The following is a 16,118-nucleotide window of genomic DNA, read 5'->3' on the forward strand; positions in this document are numbered from 1 at the left end:
ATAAGGATGTCATAAATACCTTCAACGAACCTACAAAAAGTTAGCAGTTTTTAGACACACTATATGATCTCCCTTTTTTGGTGTCAATTTAATTCACTTACAGAGACTACTCTCAGCTCAGACTATATCGTGAGTACATATTAAAGGCAAACGCAACACCTCAATGTGACAGACAGAGACATATTACTTGACCATTCACACTTATATCTAGCATAATTAACATAATCATAATTATAAGGTACGGTGGTGATTAGAGAAATAATATGATTCTATGTTTCTAATCACAAATCTCTTTCAGGTACTAAATCCCAATCAATCAGTGATCAAATCTTTTCATGTGATCTTACACCTAAACAAAGTACAGTGCTAAATAATAAAACAAAAAGAAAAGAAAGTTAATTAAAATTAAAAGGATCGATCTAAATCACCATTAATTAATTAAGAAGATTTTTATCACAATAAATAAAACCTGATACATGTTTCTAGTTATAAAGTTCCATTACACATGAAACATACATTTAAACAAAAAAAATATATATAGATGGAAATTAAATATATAACTCTTGATGATACGATCGTGATGATATTCACGTTAACATACTGATTGATCCTTTCATGATCAACATAACACATCCTTCAGAAATTTATATCTCCGGCCAGCAGTTCTTGGAGATGGAGAACCACTATTCTTTCCCTTACTTTGATCAGTACTAGTAGTTGATTCTTTATCATTTTTTTTAATCTTCTCACCTGATGAGTTATACTCATGATCTTTACCACTGCTAGACGACGAAGATCTTTTGCCAGAAGAAGAGATTTGTTTCTTTCCAGAAGTTGCAGCAGTGGCGGTAGTAATACTGCCTCTCTCTTCGTGTAGACACCAATCGCACGATACATTCGCTACCGATGACGAATCATCATAGTAGTTAGTACAATAACTGTAATGTAATTTCATGATCACAATTAGTAAAAATAGTAACGAAAACAGTTGTACAACAATCTCTGGATATGAAAAACAAGATGTAATATGCAGTTTAAGTACTTACGAATGTTGAAGGCGGTTACAGCATTTGTTGCAGCGAAAGAGTTTATCAGGGAAACCGATATCACCACACAAGCAACAAACATTATTAGTTGCAGACATTCTTTTTTTCTCTTAGAAGCTTGAATTTTGTTAATGGAAGAAGTTCAAGAAGAAGAGGAGGAAGGAGGAGAAAAGAATTGAGAGAGACCCAAGAAGTACAAATGAAGGGTGAGTCGGTGTCTATCTATATATATATATATATATTGGGGAAATGAAATTATATGATATAGTAGTAGTTAGGGTACAGGACAGGACATGTGTTGCTCTTGCTCCTATACCAAGAAAAGTAATACAAACTATGTTTTCAGTATACGTTTTCATTGATTTCGATGGATAAAGGAAAAGGAAACAAACTTAAAAAGAAGAGTTAATTGGAAAGGTGTATCCTTTTAGATTTAAGAAGCAACATGCATGGTCTACCGGGAAATTAGAAAAAAAGAAGATATTTTTTAAAAAAAAAGTTGATTTTATTTAATTGAAATCGTTGACATTGAAATTATGGTTAAATTTACAACCACAAAAAGAAAAAGAGGAAAACGAAAAATTGATTGTTGACGAAGAAATTAAAGCGGTTTCGGAGAAATCAACAAATTGGAAATTTCAGAGAACTTTTCTAACCTCACTTCGTAACACAGAAGTTGTGTCAAATGGAAAACTACACAGCTATATTGATTTTGAATGAATTTGAAGGTAAAACTGTAAAAGAAGAACTTAAGCCACAGTTAAAATGGTATACGGAAGATTATCAGTTCGTTAAAGAGATTTTCCGAATAATACATATAGGCAGGTTAGCAATGTGTAGGAACAATCTCATACATGCATAAGTTTCTTCTTTGCTTAATTTTCCTGAATTGTTTAGATGCAAAAACCAGAAACTACCGCAAGGTAAGGCATGAGGGTGTGCCGACTTGGGCAGCCAGGACATTGTGCATAATGATATCATCTGGCTGTCTCATTTAAACACTTGACTACTAACTACTAACTAATAATGCATTTCGCCAGTGACAGTTCCTCTAAATACATACTACTGTACATCTAGACGGTGGGTGGTTCATCAAACAGAACACAAATGTACGGTAACAATAACCTGACTGACTGAAAACTAAGCAGGCAGTGCTACGCTCTTTACCATCATCATCATACGAGGACTTTCGAGTTTTAACAACGGAATGCATCGGCGAATTGACTTAACTGCGTCTCTTTCTATGGCAACATGGAATCGTCAATTGTTAGCTTATCTGTTTGTATTTCCAACATTGTTGGCCTGGCAGAATAATCCACAGCAGAATCACCTGCAAAAACAAATTATCTAACATAATCAAGGGCCAAAAAGTAATTAGACTTGTCAAAAACATAAATCCTGAGAAGCAGATTCGTAGAGTTATCAAACAGGGTTAGTTTTATAGTTTATTACTGTTTACAGAATCCAGCGATTGTCGTGTGGGTGATGTACTCTTCTTGCGATCTGCAAGCAATATTGAAATAACTAAACGTAAGGTTCCATTTACATGATTGTTCCCCTTTCAGCTAACAACCATGAAGAGCAATACAGAACAAGAGAACTTTAAGAGAGATCCAGTTTCTAAATTATAAAGCAAGAACTGTATACCCAAAGATTGATGTTTCGCTTTCACAGCGTCAAAGTTCTTGTATGTATAACCAACGAAGCTTAAATCTTTGGGTGTTAATAGCATCTGTCAATGTAAGAAACATGAGGGTGATGCATTTAGAATACAAATAAACAGATTTAACAAGAATTCACTTCCTAATTTACAAAAAGGACTACTTTAGAGAATCAGATGAAGATAAATAAAGGGAGTATACCAATTTACAGCATGCATTCAGTCTTTACACCTGAGACATCTCATGGTAATATATTTGAACAAAATCCAAGATCCTAATTTTTACGGTAATGTTTAAATGAAAGAAGTTAAACTTTAGCCAACTCCCAACAGCTACTGGAGAGGCGACTATTCAAAGTCAGAATTGCTAGTGTCTACTCCCTCCGTACCTATTATATAGGCGGAATTTTGAATTTTCTTTGTCCCAATAGATAAGCGGAGTCCTATTTTCAAGATGAATTTTCTAACAAATACCCTTATTTATTGTATATGGAAAATTGTGTTAGTAATAAGACAAAGGGTAAAACAAGAAAAAACATGAAAAATGATGAATTCAAGGTAATTTTCTTAATCTAAGAGATTTGGTCCCTCCGCCTATATATGTGGTACGGAGGGAGTATTATAGAACAATATATTATCTTTTAAGTTAACTGGTAATGTACCTTCCGTGAGTGCCCAGAGCCAGTTCTTGCTGGGGGAGTTTCCGCCTAAGTAGTGACAAACAGAACAAGCTACTCCATGAGTCCACGAAATAAAAAACATGTCTGGTAAGGACGATTAGAACCTAACCTCATCAAACTTCAAAAAGTTCTGAGTATCAAGCTCCCCGTTGATCTCTGGTTTGAAAGCTGCTTCCATTTCATAAAGTTTGTCCCAAACAATATCTTTGAACCAAGGATGAGCCTGAGACATTTCCATTACTATGAATACAAGGAACAAAATAATATGATCAAGAATTTAAAAAAGGATTTAAGGTCTTACTTTTATATGGTCTGCCCCTCCAATACCTAGTCTCTGGTCAACATCACATAACAATCTACAGATGAGATTCCTTGCTTCAGGTGTCAACCTTGCCTCTTCAGGGAACTTTAGGTGATTTTTCCAGTGAACAATCTGAAATCATTTATTGAACAGAGTCAAATAAACAAGAAACCTGCGGTTGCTTGAGCTTTATAAGGCGATCGTGTCCTAGTAATATTGTCTAAGATCAATAGTTAAAATTCCTGTCAGGATACAAATAAGTTCAGAATTATTTTAAAATGGCAAAACAAAATGGAAAAGTAAATCAAAACGATCCTTTAGCTACTGACAATTAAAAAGTTAACAGTATAGAACTCCGCAGATGATTAGGCTCACAAGGATGCCCCAAATTATGATAAGAAGATTCACCTTTCTGCATGTGGTTATGGGGTCATCAGAGTAAAAAGGGGGATAACCAACAAGCATCTCATACATAATTGCGCCTAGTGACCACCTGCAAGTGGTCCACTGAATCAGAATATATCAAACCAAATACTACTCCAAGAGAAATGTAGCTCATGTTAGTTAAAATTTTGAAAAGAAAGTTTGGGCAGTAATGGAGGAAAAAAGCACTCGTATAGAGTGAGTATACTATGATGTGGTAACTACTAACTACAATGTCTAAGGACAAACCATTAGATGCTACATGAAACACATTTACTTGGTTAATAGAGCACATAATTTCAGGCAGTTCGGGTTATAGGCTCTTAGATACCTCATCCCACAGATACAGAAAGGGGAACAGGGCATCACTACAATAGTAAATGACATTTTAGCAGAAGACGAAGAAAAGCTAGGTAGTTTAAAGAGAGTTGGTAATGAGTTCAAAGGACGCATCTAGATCTGAAGATGATGTCAGGAGTATAAGTCTCACAGACAACTATCCAAGGTACTGCTCTATACAGGCGGTTTATATAGACTTAAACCTGATCCTGCGGATCTTATAACCAATTGGTGCCATAGTGAAGTAGTAATATATATTTTAGAAAAAACTAGGGGTACTTCTTCTTAAAAGACAAAATGACGGAAGGCGGAACAGATAAATGGGTATTAGGTTGCCATTCACAGGAAAGGTAATCAACATTCCACTATTAATAAGAACTATATAAGTGCAATAAATTGAGGGGTGACAGTCACAAGTCGCAAGGAAGTGGAACCAAATGACTGAAAACTAAGTAAACCACAAAAATGATAAATGACTCATGATGGCGAAGTTACAAGTAACAAGTTCTACCACTGAGTTAAAAGGATTGATATACGAACCAGTCACACTCCATGCCATAGCCTTTCTTCAGCAATACTTCTGGAGCAATATAATCTGGTGTACCCACAGTTGAAAATGCCTTGAAGATAAAACCAATAGCATGTTAGTGCGACCTAAAACAAATGCCTTAAAATAACTAATACATCACTATGATGTAAAATTTCAACGCCTACCAGCTTCCTCCTATTTATCTGCCAATGCTGAAGCTGTTCACTTGGGCTTTTCCACCTACGTCCAGCCTCTGCCTTCTGTAGGCTGTTGTCAACATCCACTGTTTCTCGCAAGTTCTCATCAGACATGGCTTCGTTTTCATGTAAAGTAGACAAAGTAGCAGAGTCTAGTGGCTTGCAAAGACCAAAATCAGACAGCTTCATGTGACCATTTTTGTCTAACAGAAGATTGTCAGGTTTGATATCCCTGAAAATGCAAGATTGGAATTTTACGGGAAGTTTAATTTGAAGTATGAAGTTACTCCTACAAAAGATATGTAACCTTTCTCAATCTAATTCACTTGTAAATAATTACTAACCTGTGAATGTAGTTATGCTTATGAATGGACTCTATGGCCAGAACGGTTTGAGCAATATAAAATCTAGCCACACTTTCAGTTAAGGTGTCTTCTCTTATTAAGAGAGTCATCATGTCTCCACCAGGAAGATATTCCATAATTAGGTACAAGTATTCATCATCTTGGAATGAGTAGTACAACTTCACAATGCAGTGACTGCCAACTTCCGCAAGCAAATCCCTTTCAGCTCGAACATGTTCAACCTACGGGTGAAAAAATAAATCTCTAAGTACACAAACCAAATTCAGTGAAGAGCTGGCATATGACCGATAAAGCGGACTACAGAAGCAAATATGGTATGGACGGAAAAGGAGTGGATCTATCAAAACATTTCACAAACGATGCAAGGAAATACATGATATCTGTGACTGTTCTCTCCATCAACCGAAGTAGACGCTATACTAACAATGAAAAGGAAATCAATCCTAAAGGATTTCAAACTGAACATAAAATGTTGAATCCAAAGCACAGACAATAATAAGCAAGTCGACACCAAGGTATCAAAATGGCAAGCCTATGGTAGAGTTCATCACCAGACAATCAACATCTTTCAAACAAACACATAAAACATTCTTACACATTGCATCGAGAAGAAAACAGTTTCACATGGTTTATTTAGGACCCTAATTGTCAAAAGATGAGCTCCGAAATAAATCATGAATCAAACTTAGTTATAATAAAAGTAAAAGAAACAACAAGTTAGTGAATACCCACAATTTGTTTAGTACACAGATACAACTTTCCTAATTAGCTGAACACATTGTGAACCATGGAGAAAATGCAATCTAAGCATAACAAAATGACACCTTCCACAAGCTTAGTAACAAAGGATGGGAATGATGTTTAACCTCACCTGGCCCCTGCTAAGCATATCTGATTTCTTCAACTTCTTCATGGCATATATATTGCCCGAGGACTTCTCTCGGCATAGCCTTACCTGTGTCAATACAAAGCATATGAACCAAGAAACAAAAGAATGTTCAAACTAATTGGATCTAATTCTCCTTGAAAACCTGTTTACAACAAGTGGGTTTTCAAAGACTTAAAATCCAGAGTCCCAAGGTGATGCAAATTGACTAAACACGAGAATCAACACTATTTTGCATGGTCATAAAAGGTTCTGGGACGCAAATTATCAAGTATGGAGAAAATAAGGAACAATAAATAACATATTACCAACAGTCAAGGAATTATCGCCAGAATTTATTCATCACAGTGGCATGATGTATATGATAAATTTTCAATTTGCACCTAATTCTAAATTTCTTTCAAAGAATCAACCTATTCTTTCATATAAAGAAACATAAATGTGGAGTGTTAACAGCTCGTACCTCTCCAAATGCTCCACGCCCAATGATGGTTAACAGCTCAAAATCATCAACACAAATCTTATTCCTCTTAAGTCTCATAAACTCTGTCTCTTTCCTTTCCAAATCCTTCAACAAATTTATTTGTTCCTCCTCAGGTACATCTGAGGATGCTAATTTCTTTTCCAACACATGACGTCTGAACAAAAGACAAAGAAACAACTCATATCAACAGCGAGGCCAGCTTGCTCCAGCAGAAAAACCAGAGCAATATGACAAACAACACTCAATTAAGCACTTGCCCAATTATGGTAATAACTTAAAAGTGCAAAATGTAAGAGAAAACTCGAGTTCAGCTTCAGAGAGATACACAAAATGGCCTCATTATCTAGCAAATTATGCCGCATTTATCCTCAGTTAGAAAACACAACTTCAGAATGCACATTAAACATACACACTTGATGAAACATTTCAAGGAAATTTTGTTTCTCATTTCCACCAACCATGCTAGGCTGCACATCACTTGCACGCCACTTGCCCATGATGGTGGCATCGCTTCAATCCATGAGCCCTAATTCTCGGGATGACGCACCATTGAGTGTGAATGCTATCCAAGGGTTATTTTGGCACCATGCACCAGCCGGGAGCAAGTGGTGTGCAGCCTAGCATGGTCGGTATAGAGCAAGTGCCCTATCAGTTTTGCATTTTGTTTATATTTACATCCTAACACGCATCAAACACACACACACTTGACGAAACATCCCAAGCATACTATAACATTCTAGGATATTTTGTTTCTCGTTTCTACCCATGATAGGTTGCACAGCACTTCCTCAGAATGGTGGCATGACACCCATCCACAAGCCATAATCATAGGCACGGTGCACCAATCATGGTGAATACCATGATCCAAGGGTAATCATTGGTTCTTCGAAATGAACCAATGATATCAACAGAATATAGAAGGCTTAAAGCCTTAAAACTACTTGTGAAGTAGAATTCCGTCCCTTTAATGTACATGTACCACAGCCAGCTTAGTCCCCTATACATACCATAGAGCAATAAGGTAGGTTTATATGGTATATATAGGGTAATAAGTCGGTTGTGTGAATTCTACTTCAAGACTAGTTTAAGGCTCTATGCCTTCCATTTTTATAAGAATCAGGATATCATGACCTTAAAGAATTACAACATTAACTCAAAAGTACTAAATGCAATACGCATTCAGAGTTATCATGCTCATTTTTTTAAGAATCAAAACTCTAGTTCTGCTTTACAGATAGTACACACAAATAGCCTCAATAATTAGCAAACTAAGTCGGATTTATCCTCAGCTAGAAAACAGAACCTCAAAACACACATTAAACTAACACATTCGATGAAGTATTTCAGCATATTGTAACACTTCAAGGAAATTTTGTTTTTCATTTCCACCAACCTTGCTCGGCTGCACGGTTGGTCTTGGTGGTGGCATGGTGCCCATCCATGAGTGCTATCCTCGTGATGGTATATGCCATGATCTTAGGGTAATTATGGAGCCACATCAGCAGCCACGAGTAAACAGTGAGCAAGTGGTGTGCAGCCTAGCATGGTTGGTGTAGAGCAAGCGTCCAAGAGAAACACACATGGTCTCGATAATTCACGAATAATATCGTCACATTTATGCTCGGCTAGAACATAGAACTTCAAAAACGCACAATAAGCACACACATTTACTGAATCATTTCAAACAAAGTAACAAACTGTAACATTCTAGGAATTTTCTTTCTACACTTCTACAAACCTTGCTAGGCTGCGCGTCAGTAGCAGAATTCCAGTACCTTGTGTACACATACCACCACCGACTTAGTATGCTATATATACAATAGGGTAATAAAGTAGGCTCATGTGGTATATATAGGGTAATAAGTTGGCTGTGGTATGTGTCTATATTAATGGACTGGAATTCTACTTAAAAACTAGTTAAAGGCTTTATGCCTTCCATTTTTCTAAGAATCAGGGATATCACGCACTTAAAAAATTACGACACTAACTCAAATGTACTCGACTCAATACGAGGTCAGGTTTATCATGCTCAGTTTTTTAAGAATCAAAACTCTAGTTCTGCTTTACAGATTGTACATACAAATAGCCTCAATAATTAGCAAACTAGGAGAACATTTATCCTCAGCTAGATAACAGAACCTCAAAACAGACATTAATCTAACACATTTGATGAAGTATTTCAACATATTGAACTCTTCATGAAATTTTGTTTTTCAGTTTCACCAACCATATTCTACTGCACGCCGCTTGCTCGTGATGGTGGCATGTTGCCCATCCATGAGTCCTAACTCTCATGATGGTACACCGTGCAGGGTCTATGCCATGATCTTATGGTAATTATGGAGCCACATCACCAGCCACGAGTAAACAGCGAGCAAGTTGTGTGCAGCCTAGCATGGTTGGTGTAGAGCAAGCGTCCAAGAGAAACGCATATGGTCTCGATAATTCACAAATAATATCGTGATAGAACACAGAACTTCAAAAATGCACAATAAACACACACATTTACTGAATCATTTCAAACAAAGTAACAAACTGTAACATTCTAGGAAATTTTGTTTCTACATTTCTACAAACCTTGCTCATAGTCTAATCTAGATGTTACCATAAGCCTTAAATCATCCGCGTGGTGCAACATTTGTGGTGAATGACAAGATCTATAAGGCTTATTATGGCACCATGACACTAGCCAGTCAGTGGTGTACCTCGTATCCTCGTATCACTTTCCCATCTCCCATAACCTAACATTATAATCATGAATCCTTCATCTCCCTCATTAATAACTCAACCCTAATTTAACCTCAAAATTAACCCTCAATTTCAATCAAATTCAACACCAATAACAAAATTCAGATCAAAAATTAACAAAAATCGAATAATTTGACTAAATCACCAAATCAAACCAGATTCAACACAAAAATTCAGAAAATTTGAAGAAATTTTGTGGATGTTTCTTCTTACCTTGCTTTACGTTCTTGAATGTTCTTCATCTGAGCTTTATAGTGATTCTCAATAAACTGTTTAGCTGCAGCTACCCTTTCCATTGTTAAGCTCGATCCTAACGCTTCTTCTTCTTCTTTGCCATTTGATTCCTTTGGATGATTCATTTCTCTCCTTCCCCTTCTCTCTATAGAATGAAATTTCTCTGTATTTTTTTTTTAATGGGGAACAACAAAAAACCAAAAATCAGATTATTTTATGGGTTTAATTTTATTTTATTACAACAATAAAAATGAAAAAAACCTTAAAAATCTCCGTCTTTGTTTTTATTCAGTGTTTGCTACGAGTATGGAAGCTAATGTGGTTCTTCTGGAATCAAGCGGATTGTCTTCGTTGGATATCTGAGTGGTTGGTCCCACCTAACCTAATGTAGTCGATCTCGACCGAGATAGACCAACCAGTTGCAATTATAATGGTGGGATGTTGGATTTGGTCGAGACGGAATTTGACCCGAATTTTCTTTTGAGTTTCAATTGATTCACTAGGAATCGGTCGGAAATCCCTGTTGAAGTTATTATATCTATGTGTGAAAAATGTTTGATATACTAACATTCCAAAAATTAAATTTCAAGAGTTATTTCGAAAATCTCCTTGACATAAAGTTCTTCTAACGAATCGAAATCCGGAGTCGACTGTATTGGTCCTACAAATGGTTCGCGGTATTTGTTAACGGTGTAGCGATTTCAGTGTACCATTTGATTGCTAAAGGAGGGTACTAACAAAAACGTGTACCATTTGATTCATTCAACGATTAAAATCAGTTTTGTATTTTAACCTTATATGGAATGGAGTACGCTAATGCTGGTGGATGTGTTAGCAGTATTGGTGGTTAAGTTACACCAAAATATTCGAATCATCTCTATCAACTGGTTGGGTTAATCCTTGAAGATCATTCTTTCTCCGTTTAATCCGCTCTATCATGTTCATTCCAAGTAGTTCTTTTGATTTTCCTTCTCTTTTCTTTGTTGGATTGTATGTTGTTCTTGATACTGTTTATTTCTCCATGTACTTGATGTATATGTAACCTTCAATTCAACTAGGAGAAAAAAAATTATTGGAATTATGATATGAAAAATGAATAACTAAAAATGTTAGACTTTAGTATTTGCGTATCAGTCTGAACTAGAGCGTTGTATTCTAATACGGATACGTATCAACCTGATATAGATCGATGCAAAACTATTATTATAGATATTCCTATATTAAGGATGTTGTCTTGGTATTTATAGATGGGGATACAATACGTATCGGCAAGCCATGGCTCAACGTTTCCATATGTTTGATATTGGGCTTCATTATGTTTGGGGCCTAGCTTGCCACTTTTTCTATTATTCTTAGGTAAGGTTGAGCGACGGATGGACAAATTATGGATTTGGTATTTCCCTTCCCAATTCCATCCAAATGACGGATTTGGGAATGCACCCATGTCTAGTCTATTTTCCTACGAATTTGAAAACATCCACAAGTGGGCAGGCAAATGGATTGGATGTGGATTTTTTAACGGATTTCAAAATGTAGTAATTGCATACATACATATATATGTATATGCATATATATATATATATTATTGAATCATATATATTGGCCTTCAAGAATTCTCAATATATGGTGACTGAGTAGACGAAATCAACAAACCAAGAATCACTCAATTTCGATATATAATGAAGTAGTTATGAGTGACACTAAAGCTGGAAAAAAATATAGAAAAAGGTTGAGCTCATGAATATTAAATAATACACACACTCTCAGCGGCATTTTGCGAACTAAAACTTCAAAAACATTATTTCGGGTCTATTTTAGTCAAGTTTTCGATGTTTCCTTTCCAAGACAAGATGTCTTGAGTTTTAATCAACCTATCCTTGGTCATTCACTATAAAAAAAAAAGTAATTTCATGTAGCTATACAAGTCATTCCTTCGAAAATTGTGTGCGTGGTGCATAAATTTTTTCTTTATAAACAAGGGCGAGAGTTTGAAGACTTAATTTACTTGGAGATCGTAATGCACATGTAAATTATATTTTTCTTTGATAGTTACATAACATGTATCTAGGTGCTTACACTAATCCTTTCTATTTTTAGGTCCTTATCTTCTGTTATAAGGCCATTCAAAGGATTATTTATCATAAACCCTAGATTTGACATATCAAAATAACTCTAGATTATGTATAGGTGATCTTGTGAGGAAAAATCAATTAGGTTACTGAACGTGTAAACCCTAATTGTTGTGGTGCATCTTCTAAAGAACCATTAATGTTCGTCTAGAAGATTTAGACGAGTATCTTCACAAGAGAATTAGTGATCTTCTAGAAGATTTACAAAAGCAATTCATAAAAAGAATCGGTGTTCTTTTATGGTTTCTATAGGTACATGAATACAACTGAAACAAGGCTATCATAACTAGTCTGAAATCTGGTAGTAGGTAATTGGTGGAACAACTTAAATTAGTATATGTTCAATCTGGACTAGATCCCGAGGTTTTTATACAAGATTATAGTTTTGTCATTAACAAAATCTCTGGTGTCTGTAATATTTCTTTCCGCACTATATTGTTTTACCTTTATAATGAAATATTACAGGTTGTACTTCATTAAACCTATATAGTCTTAGCTAAACTTTAAAGAAACCTACAAGAATTGTTCTTTAAATTTAGAATTGGGTTCTAGTACCATTCGGTTACAAACAATCTTGTATATATATAGTTGAGTGATAACCGAACGTATAGGTTGTACAAGGATTGTCCATATAGGTTCACGAACGAAAAAGTTGGTTGTACACTAGGTACCCTCTCATTTTTGATTCTAATACGAAAATTGTTACAATATCTTAAAAGTGTTGCTCAGACATAATCCACTCATGTTAATATGATACCTACACATCAAGATGTTTTAGTTTTAATTAATTATAAGTCTAAGTATCTATAAAAAAATGAAAGTCTAATTTTCAACTTTACTTCTTATTTTTTAAATTACGAAGTTTTAAATTAATATACGGGCTCGAGCCATTTTTGTATAATAAATAAATTTTAAAAACTTCAATAAAAGTCTCAGACAATCTTTGGCATGTTTATCTTCAATTGACTTAACTGATTAATTGCGCTCTTGAGAAGACGTTCCTTGGTTTCCGTAACTTACTAGTATTATGGCTATTGTGTTTGTTGACAATCAAAACTTGAAATTTTGATTTATCTTTTAATAACACATATTCCCTGGTATTCCAAAACTTGAACTCTTCTTACCCTTTCACTATTCTCTATTTTTTTACAAGCAACACATATCTTGTCAACAACAACTTCAAGTTTGACTTCAAAAAAATCATAAGGTTGGCGTTGATTGTCGACTTGAGATTCAATGATCAGGTACCTTCTTTTTATTGTTATATTCCTTGTTGTTAATACATATAAAGTTGTAGAAGATGAGGGTTTTCTTATTTATTTTGCAATACGAGAACAAACTTTTATTGACAAAATTTAACAAATTTTATGTATTAACAAAACTTTTTCAATGAGTGAAAACTTGGTTAGAATATATATATTAACAAATATATATTTTTTCCTTCAAACACGTTAGGAGCATTTATATATATATATTAGCACGTTATATGAGCATTTATTGATCAATATATATATATATATATATACTACACAATAAAATGAAAAGAAGTTAATTGCGAACTTAGAATTTAACAATCCTGATCAAACCCTCATCAAAGATAAGATGGGTGAAACTTAGTGTGAGGTGTTATGTTGTGTAACCGTGTCAGGTGAGTGTGTGAGTCCTATCATGTAAATGTGCTAATCACACGTGAGTGTGTCTGTCAGATTCAAGAGGAATTATAAACTCGTGTCTATAATCTCAACTTTTTATGAATTCAATCCATCCTTTCACAATGTAGATACTAGGATTTCTCCATGGTATCATACCTGGGAATTTCAATTCTAAGGGGTAAGATTCTAGGGCCTGATTATCATCATATTCATCTCCTAATTAAGAGGATAACTTAATAAGAGAGAGAGAGAAGTTGGTCGAAATGATAATCAAACAATTTAGAAATTGTGAGAAAAGAAACAAGGGGATGATACTCATTACTGGTTTCAAAAAACTAAGATCAGATCCAAGATTCGTGAGTCGTGGGACCACATTTGTCACTACTATCAACATAACCGGCTTGTTGTTCTCTGGTGATGGTCTAGTAAGAAATTTGAACCCAAACAACATGGTTGCTAATAATTATATAGTGGATGAGGAGGTGCATAAAGTGACCTTTATTGGAAACCGTTTAGTTATTTCAATTGCTGGGAGTAGTTACTGGATTGAATTCGTTTATCAGGTTATAATATCAGAGATACAAATGGAGGCAATGTCTCTACGTATATGTCTTCTTCAATTGATTATTTAATTTGATTCCTTTGCTGTAATTTGGTGTTTGATATCAGTTCAATTTAATGTTTGTGTATTGTTTGGTTGATTACATCCGATTAACATTCAAGGATGATCCCGATGTGGATAATTATTCATTTACTTTTAAATGTTATTATGTTCGTGATTTTTTTGCAAGTTAGAATTTTAATGTTTGACTTAAAAGTAATAACGAAATCACAATTTAATGTAAGTGGAAGTACATATTTTATGTAGAAAAGAAAAGACAATATCCGTTGTTGGAAGTTAAACCAAGATATGGTGTTTTGGTCCGAATGGATCAACTGCTGCAGTTGACGCAGTCAAGTTGGATCAATAGGAACAGTTGACACACTATGCGATATTTGGAAGTTCGAGTTAACTAGAAGAGCAAGTTGTGTCGGTTCCTTGTTTTAGAGTTTTACTATATTTAGAGTTTCTTTGTGTTTCTAGAAGTGTGTTTTATTTAGAGTTTTTTTTTATTAGAAAACTACTTTGAGTGATCGTCAAGTTTCTGAGACTATAAGTAGGCTACATGAGCCATAAGAATTATACACCAAACTGATTATCAATGTAATCGTTTATTTGCGTCCTCGTTGTGCTCTCCTCTCTCTTGCTCGTTCCTACATATGGTATCAGAGCAAGGTGAGAGGAAGAGGGAGGAGAGGAAGATAGAGTCAGAGAATTCATGATTTGCGAGTTATGTTTTTAGCTTTTAGGTTTGTTACGAGTTGAAGAAAAGTGGTCAGAAGAGAAGTTAAAAGAAGGTTCTGTAATAAAAAAAAGAGGTCGTAAAGCAAAACTAGCGCCGGTGGAAGGTGTAGGAAATTTGAAGCCATTAGGTTTGAGGATGTTTTTTTGGGTTAAACTCAAGTTCGTGAAGTTTTTTGGTTCCAAGAAAATAAATTAGGTCAAACTTGATGACAAGGTTAATTCTGGAGAAGTTTTGAGACAAGAAGATCGACGATCTTGATGCCGAGGCTTCCATCGATACTGGTTGCTATAAGTTAGCATTCAGTCATACAAGAAAGTTCGTTCTTGATTGGAGTTGCTGAATATTGAAGCGAACAAAAATCTGAGTCTATTGTTGTGAACAAGCACAGAGAAGAAGCTGCAAGTTATTCTCGTGTACGTCATGTACATGAAGAATCCGTGGAATTTTAGTCCAAGTTGGAACCCTAAAGCTCGATTTAGAAGAAGATAAAAGTGACAGGAAACAAAGATGATGATTGCTGGTGGTGATCGTGATGGTGATCGAATCTGTTTTGTGAGAACGCAGAGAAGAACCCTAATGATGAATATTAATGATAGAGGTGAGCTGTTGTTGTTGACTGGAGATGGGTGCAGTTGTGACACGAATGTGTTCTGTGGATATTTCACAGTGGTAACGAGTTTTGTTGGCTGGTAAGTGGTTTCCGGTGATGGAAGATGAAGCTGCAATGGGTTAAAGAGATGGCATTGCCGATGGTTATGTCTGATGGTTCCAGCTGATGAAGAGCAGGTGATGACTCTAACAAGTCTGACGCAGGTTCTTGTCATTGTACTGGTGGCTGTGTACGAGAACTTAGAAGATGGAAAAGATTGATGCTTTGCTGCTGAGGTGAACCATGACGTTAGGGCATCAGGGGTTGAAACTATGGTTTGAGAATTGTCTCGAGTCGCAAGAAGGGTGAATACTGTGAAGATGAGATGTTGGAGTCCGCAAAAAAAAAAAAGTGTTATTGGAAGATTGTTACAGAGGCTAACTGTTACAGGTGAACATAAGTGTGACAAAAGAATGTCACAGTTAAGTGTTACTGAAGAATTGTTACAGA

The 16,118-nt window shown here is 35.3% G+C and overlaps 2 protein-coding genes across 2 annotated transcripts; both read right to left on the bottom strand.

Annotated features, from left to right (window-relative positions):
• Nucleotides 1–424: 424 nt before the first annotated feature.
• On the bottom strand, nucleotides 425–1,262 carry LOC113319468. The gene is made up of 2 exons (XM_026567716.1): nucleotides 1,047–1,262; nucleotides 425–938 (listed from the first exon to the last, which is right to left on the bottom strand). The coding sequence occupies exons 1-2, from the start codon at nucleotides 1,142–1,144 to the stop codon at nucleotides 620–622; spliced, it is 417 nt and encodes a 138-aa protein (XP_026423501.1). The 5' UTR covers nucleotides 1,145–1,262; the 3' UTR covers nucleotides 425–619.
• Nucleotides 1,263–1,795: 533 nt separating this feature from the next.
• On the bottom strand, nucleotides 1,796–10,102 carry LOC113318330 (serine/threonine-protein kinase 38-like). The gene is made up of 13 exons (XM_026566476.1): nucleotides 9,872–10,102; nucleotides 6,890–7,064; nucleotides 6,412–6,495; nucleotides 5,520–5,761; nucleotides 5,164–5,407; nucleotides 4,990–5,069; nucleotides 4,096–4,180; nucleotides 3,688–3,819; nucleotides 3,496–3,609; nucleotides 3,369–3,413; nucleotides 2,694–2,778; nucleotides 2,499–2,549; nucleotides 1,796–2,376 (listed from the first exon to the last, which is right to left on the bottom strand). Exons 1-13 carry the CDS (start codon nucleotides 10,015–10,017, stop codon nucleotides 2,288–2,290), a joined length of 1,572 nt encoding a protein of 523 aa, XP_026422261.1. The 5' UTR covers nucleotides 10,018–10,102; the 3' UTR covers nucleotides 1,796–2,287.
• Nucleotides 10,103–16,118: the final 6,016 nt, after the last annotated feature.

This window comes from Papaver somniferum, chromosome 10 (genome assembly GCF_003573695.1).
Source record: "Papaver somniferum cultivar HN1 chromosome 10, ASM357369v1, whole genome shotgun sequence".
In the NCBI taxonomy this organism is placed as follows: domain Eukaryota; kingdom Viridiplantae; phylum Streptophyta; class Magnoliopsida; order Ranunculales; family Papaveraceae; genus Papaver; species Papaver somniferum.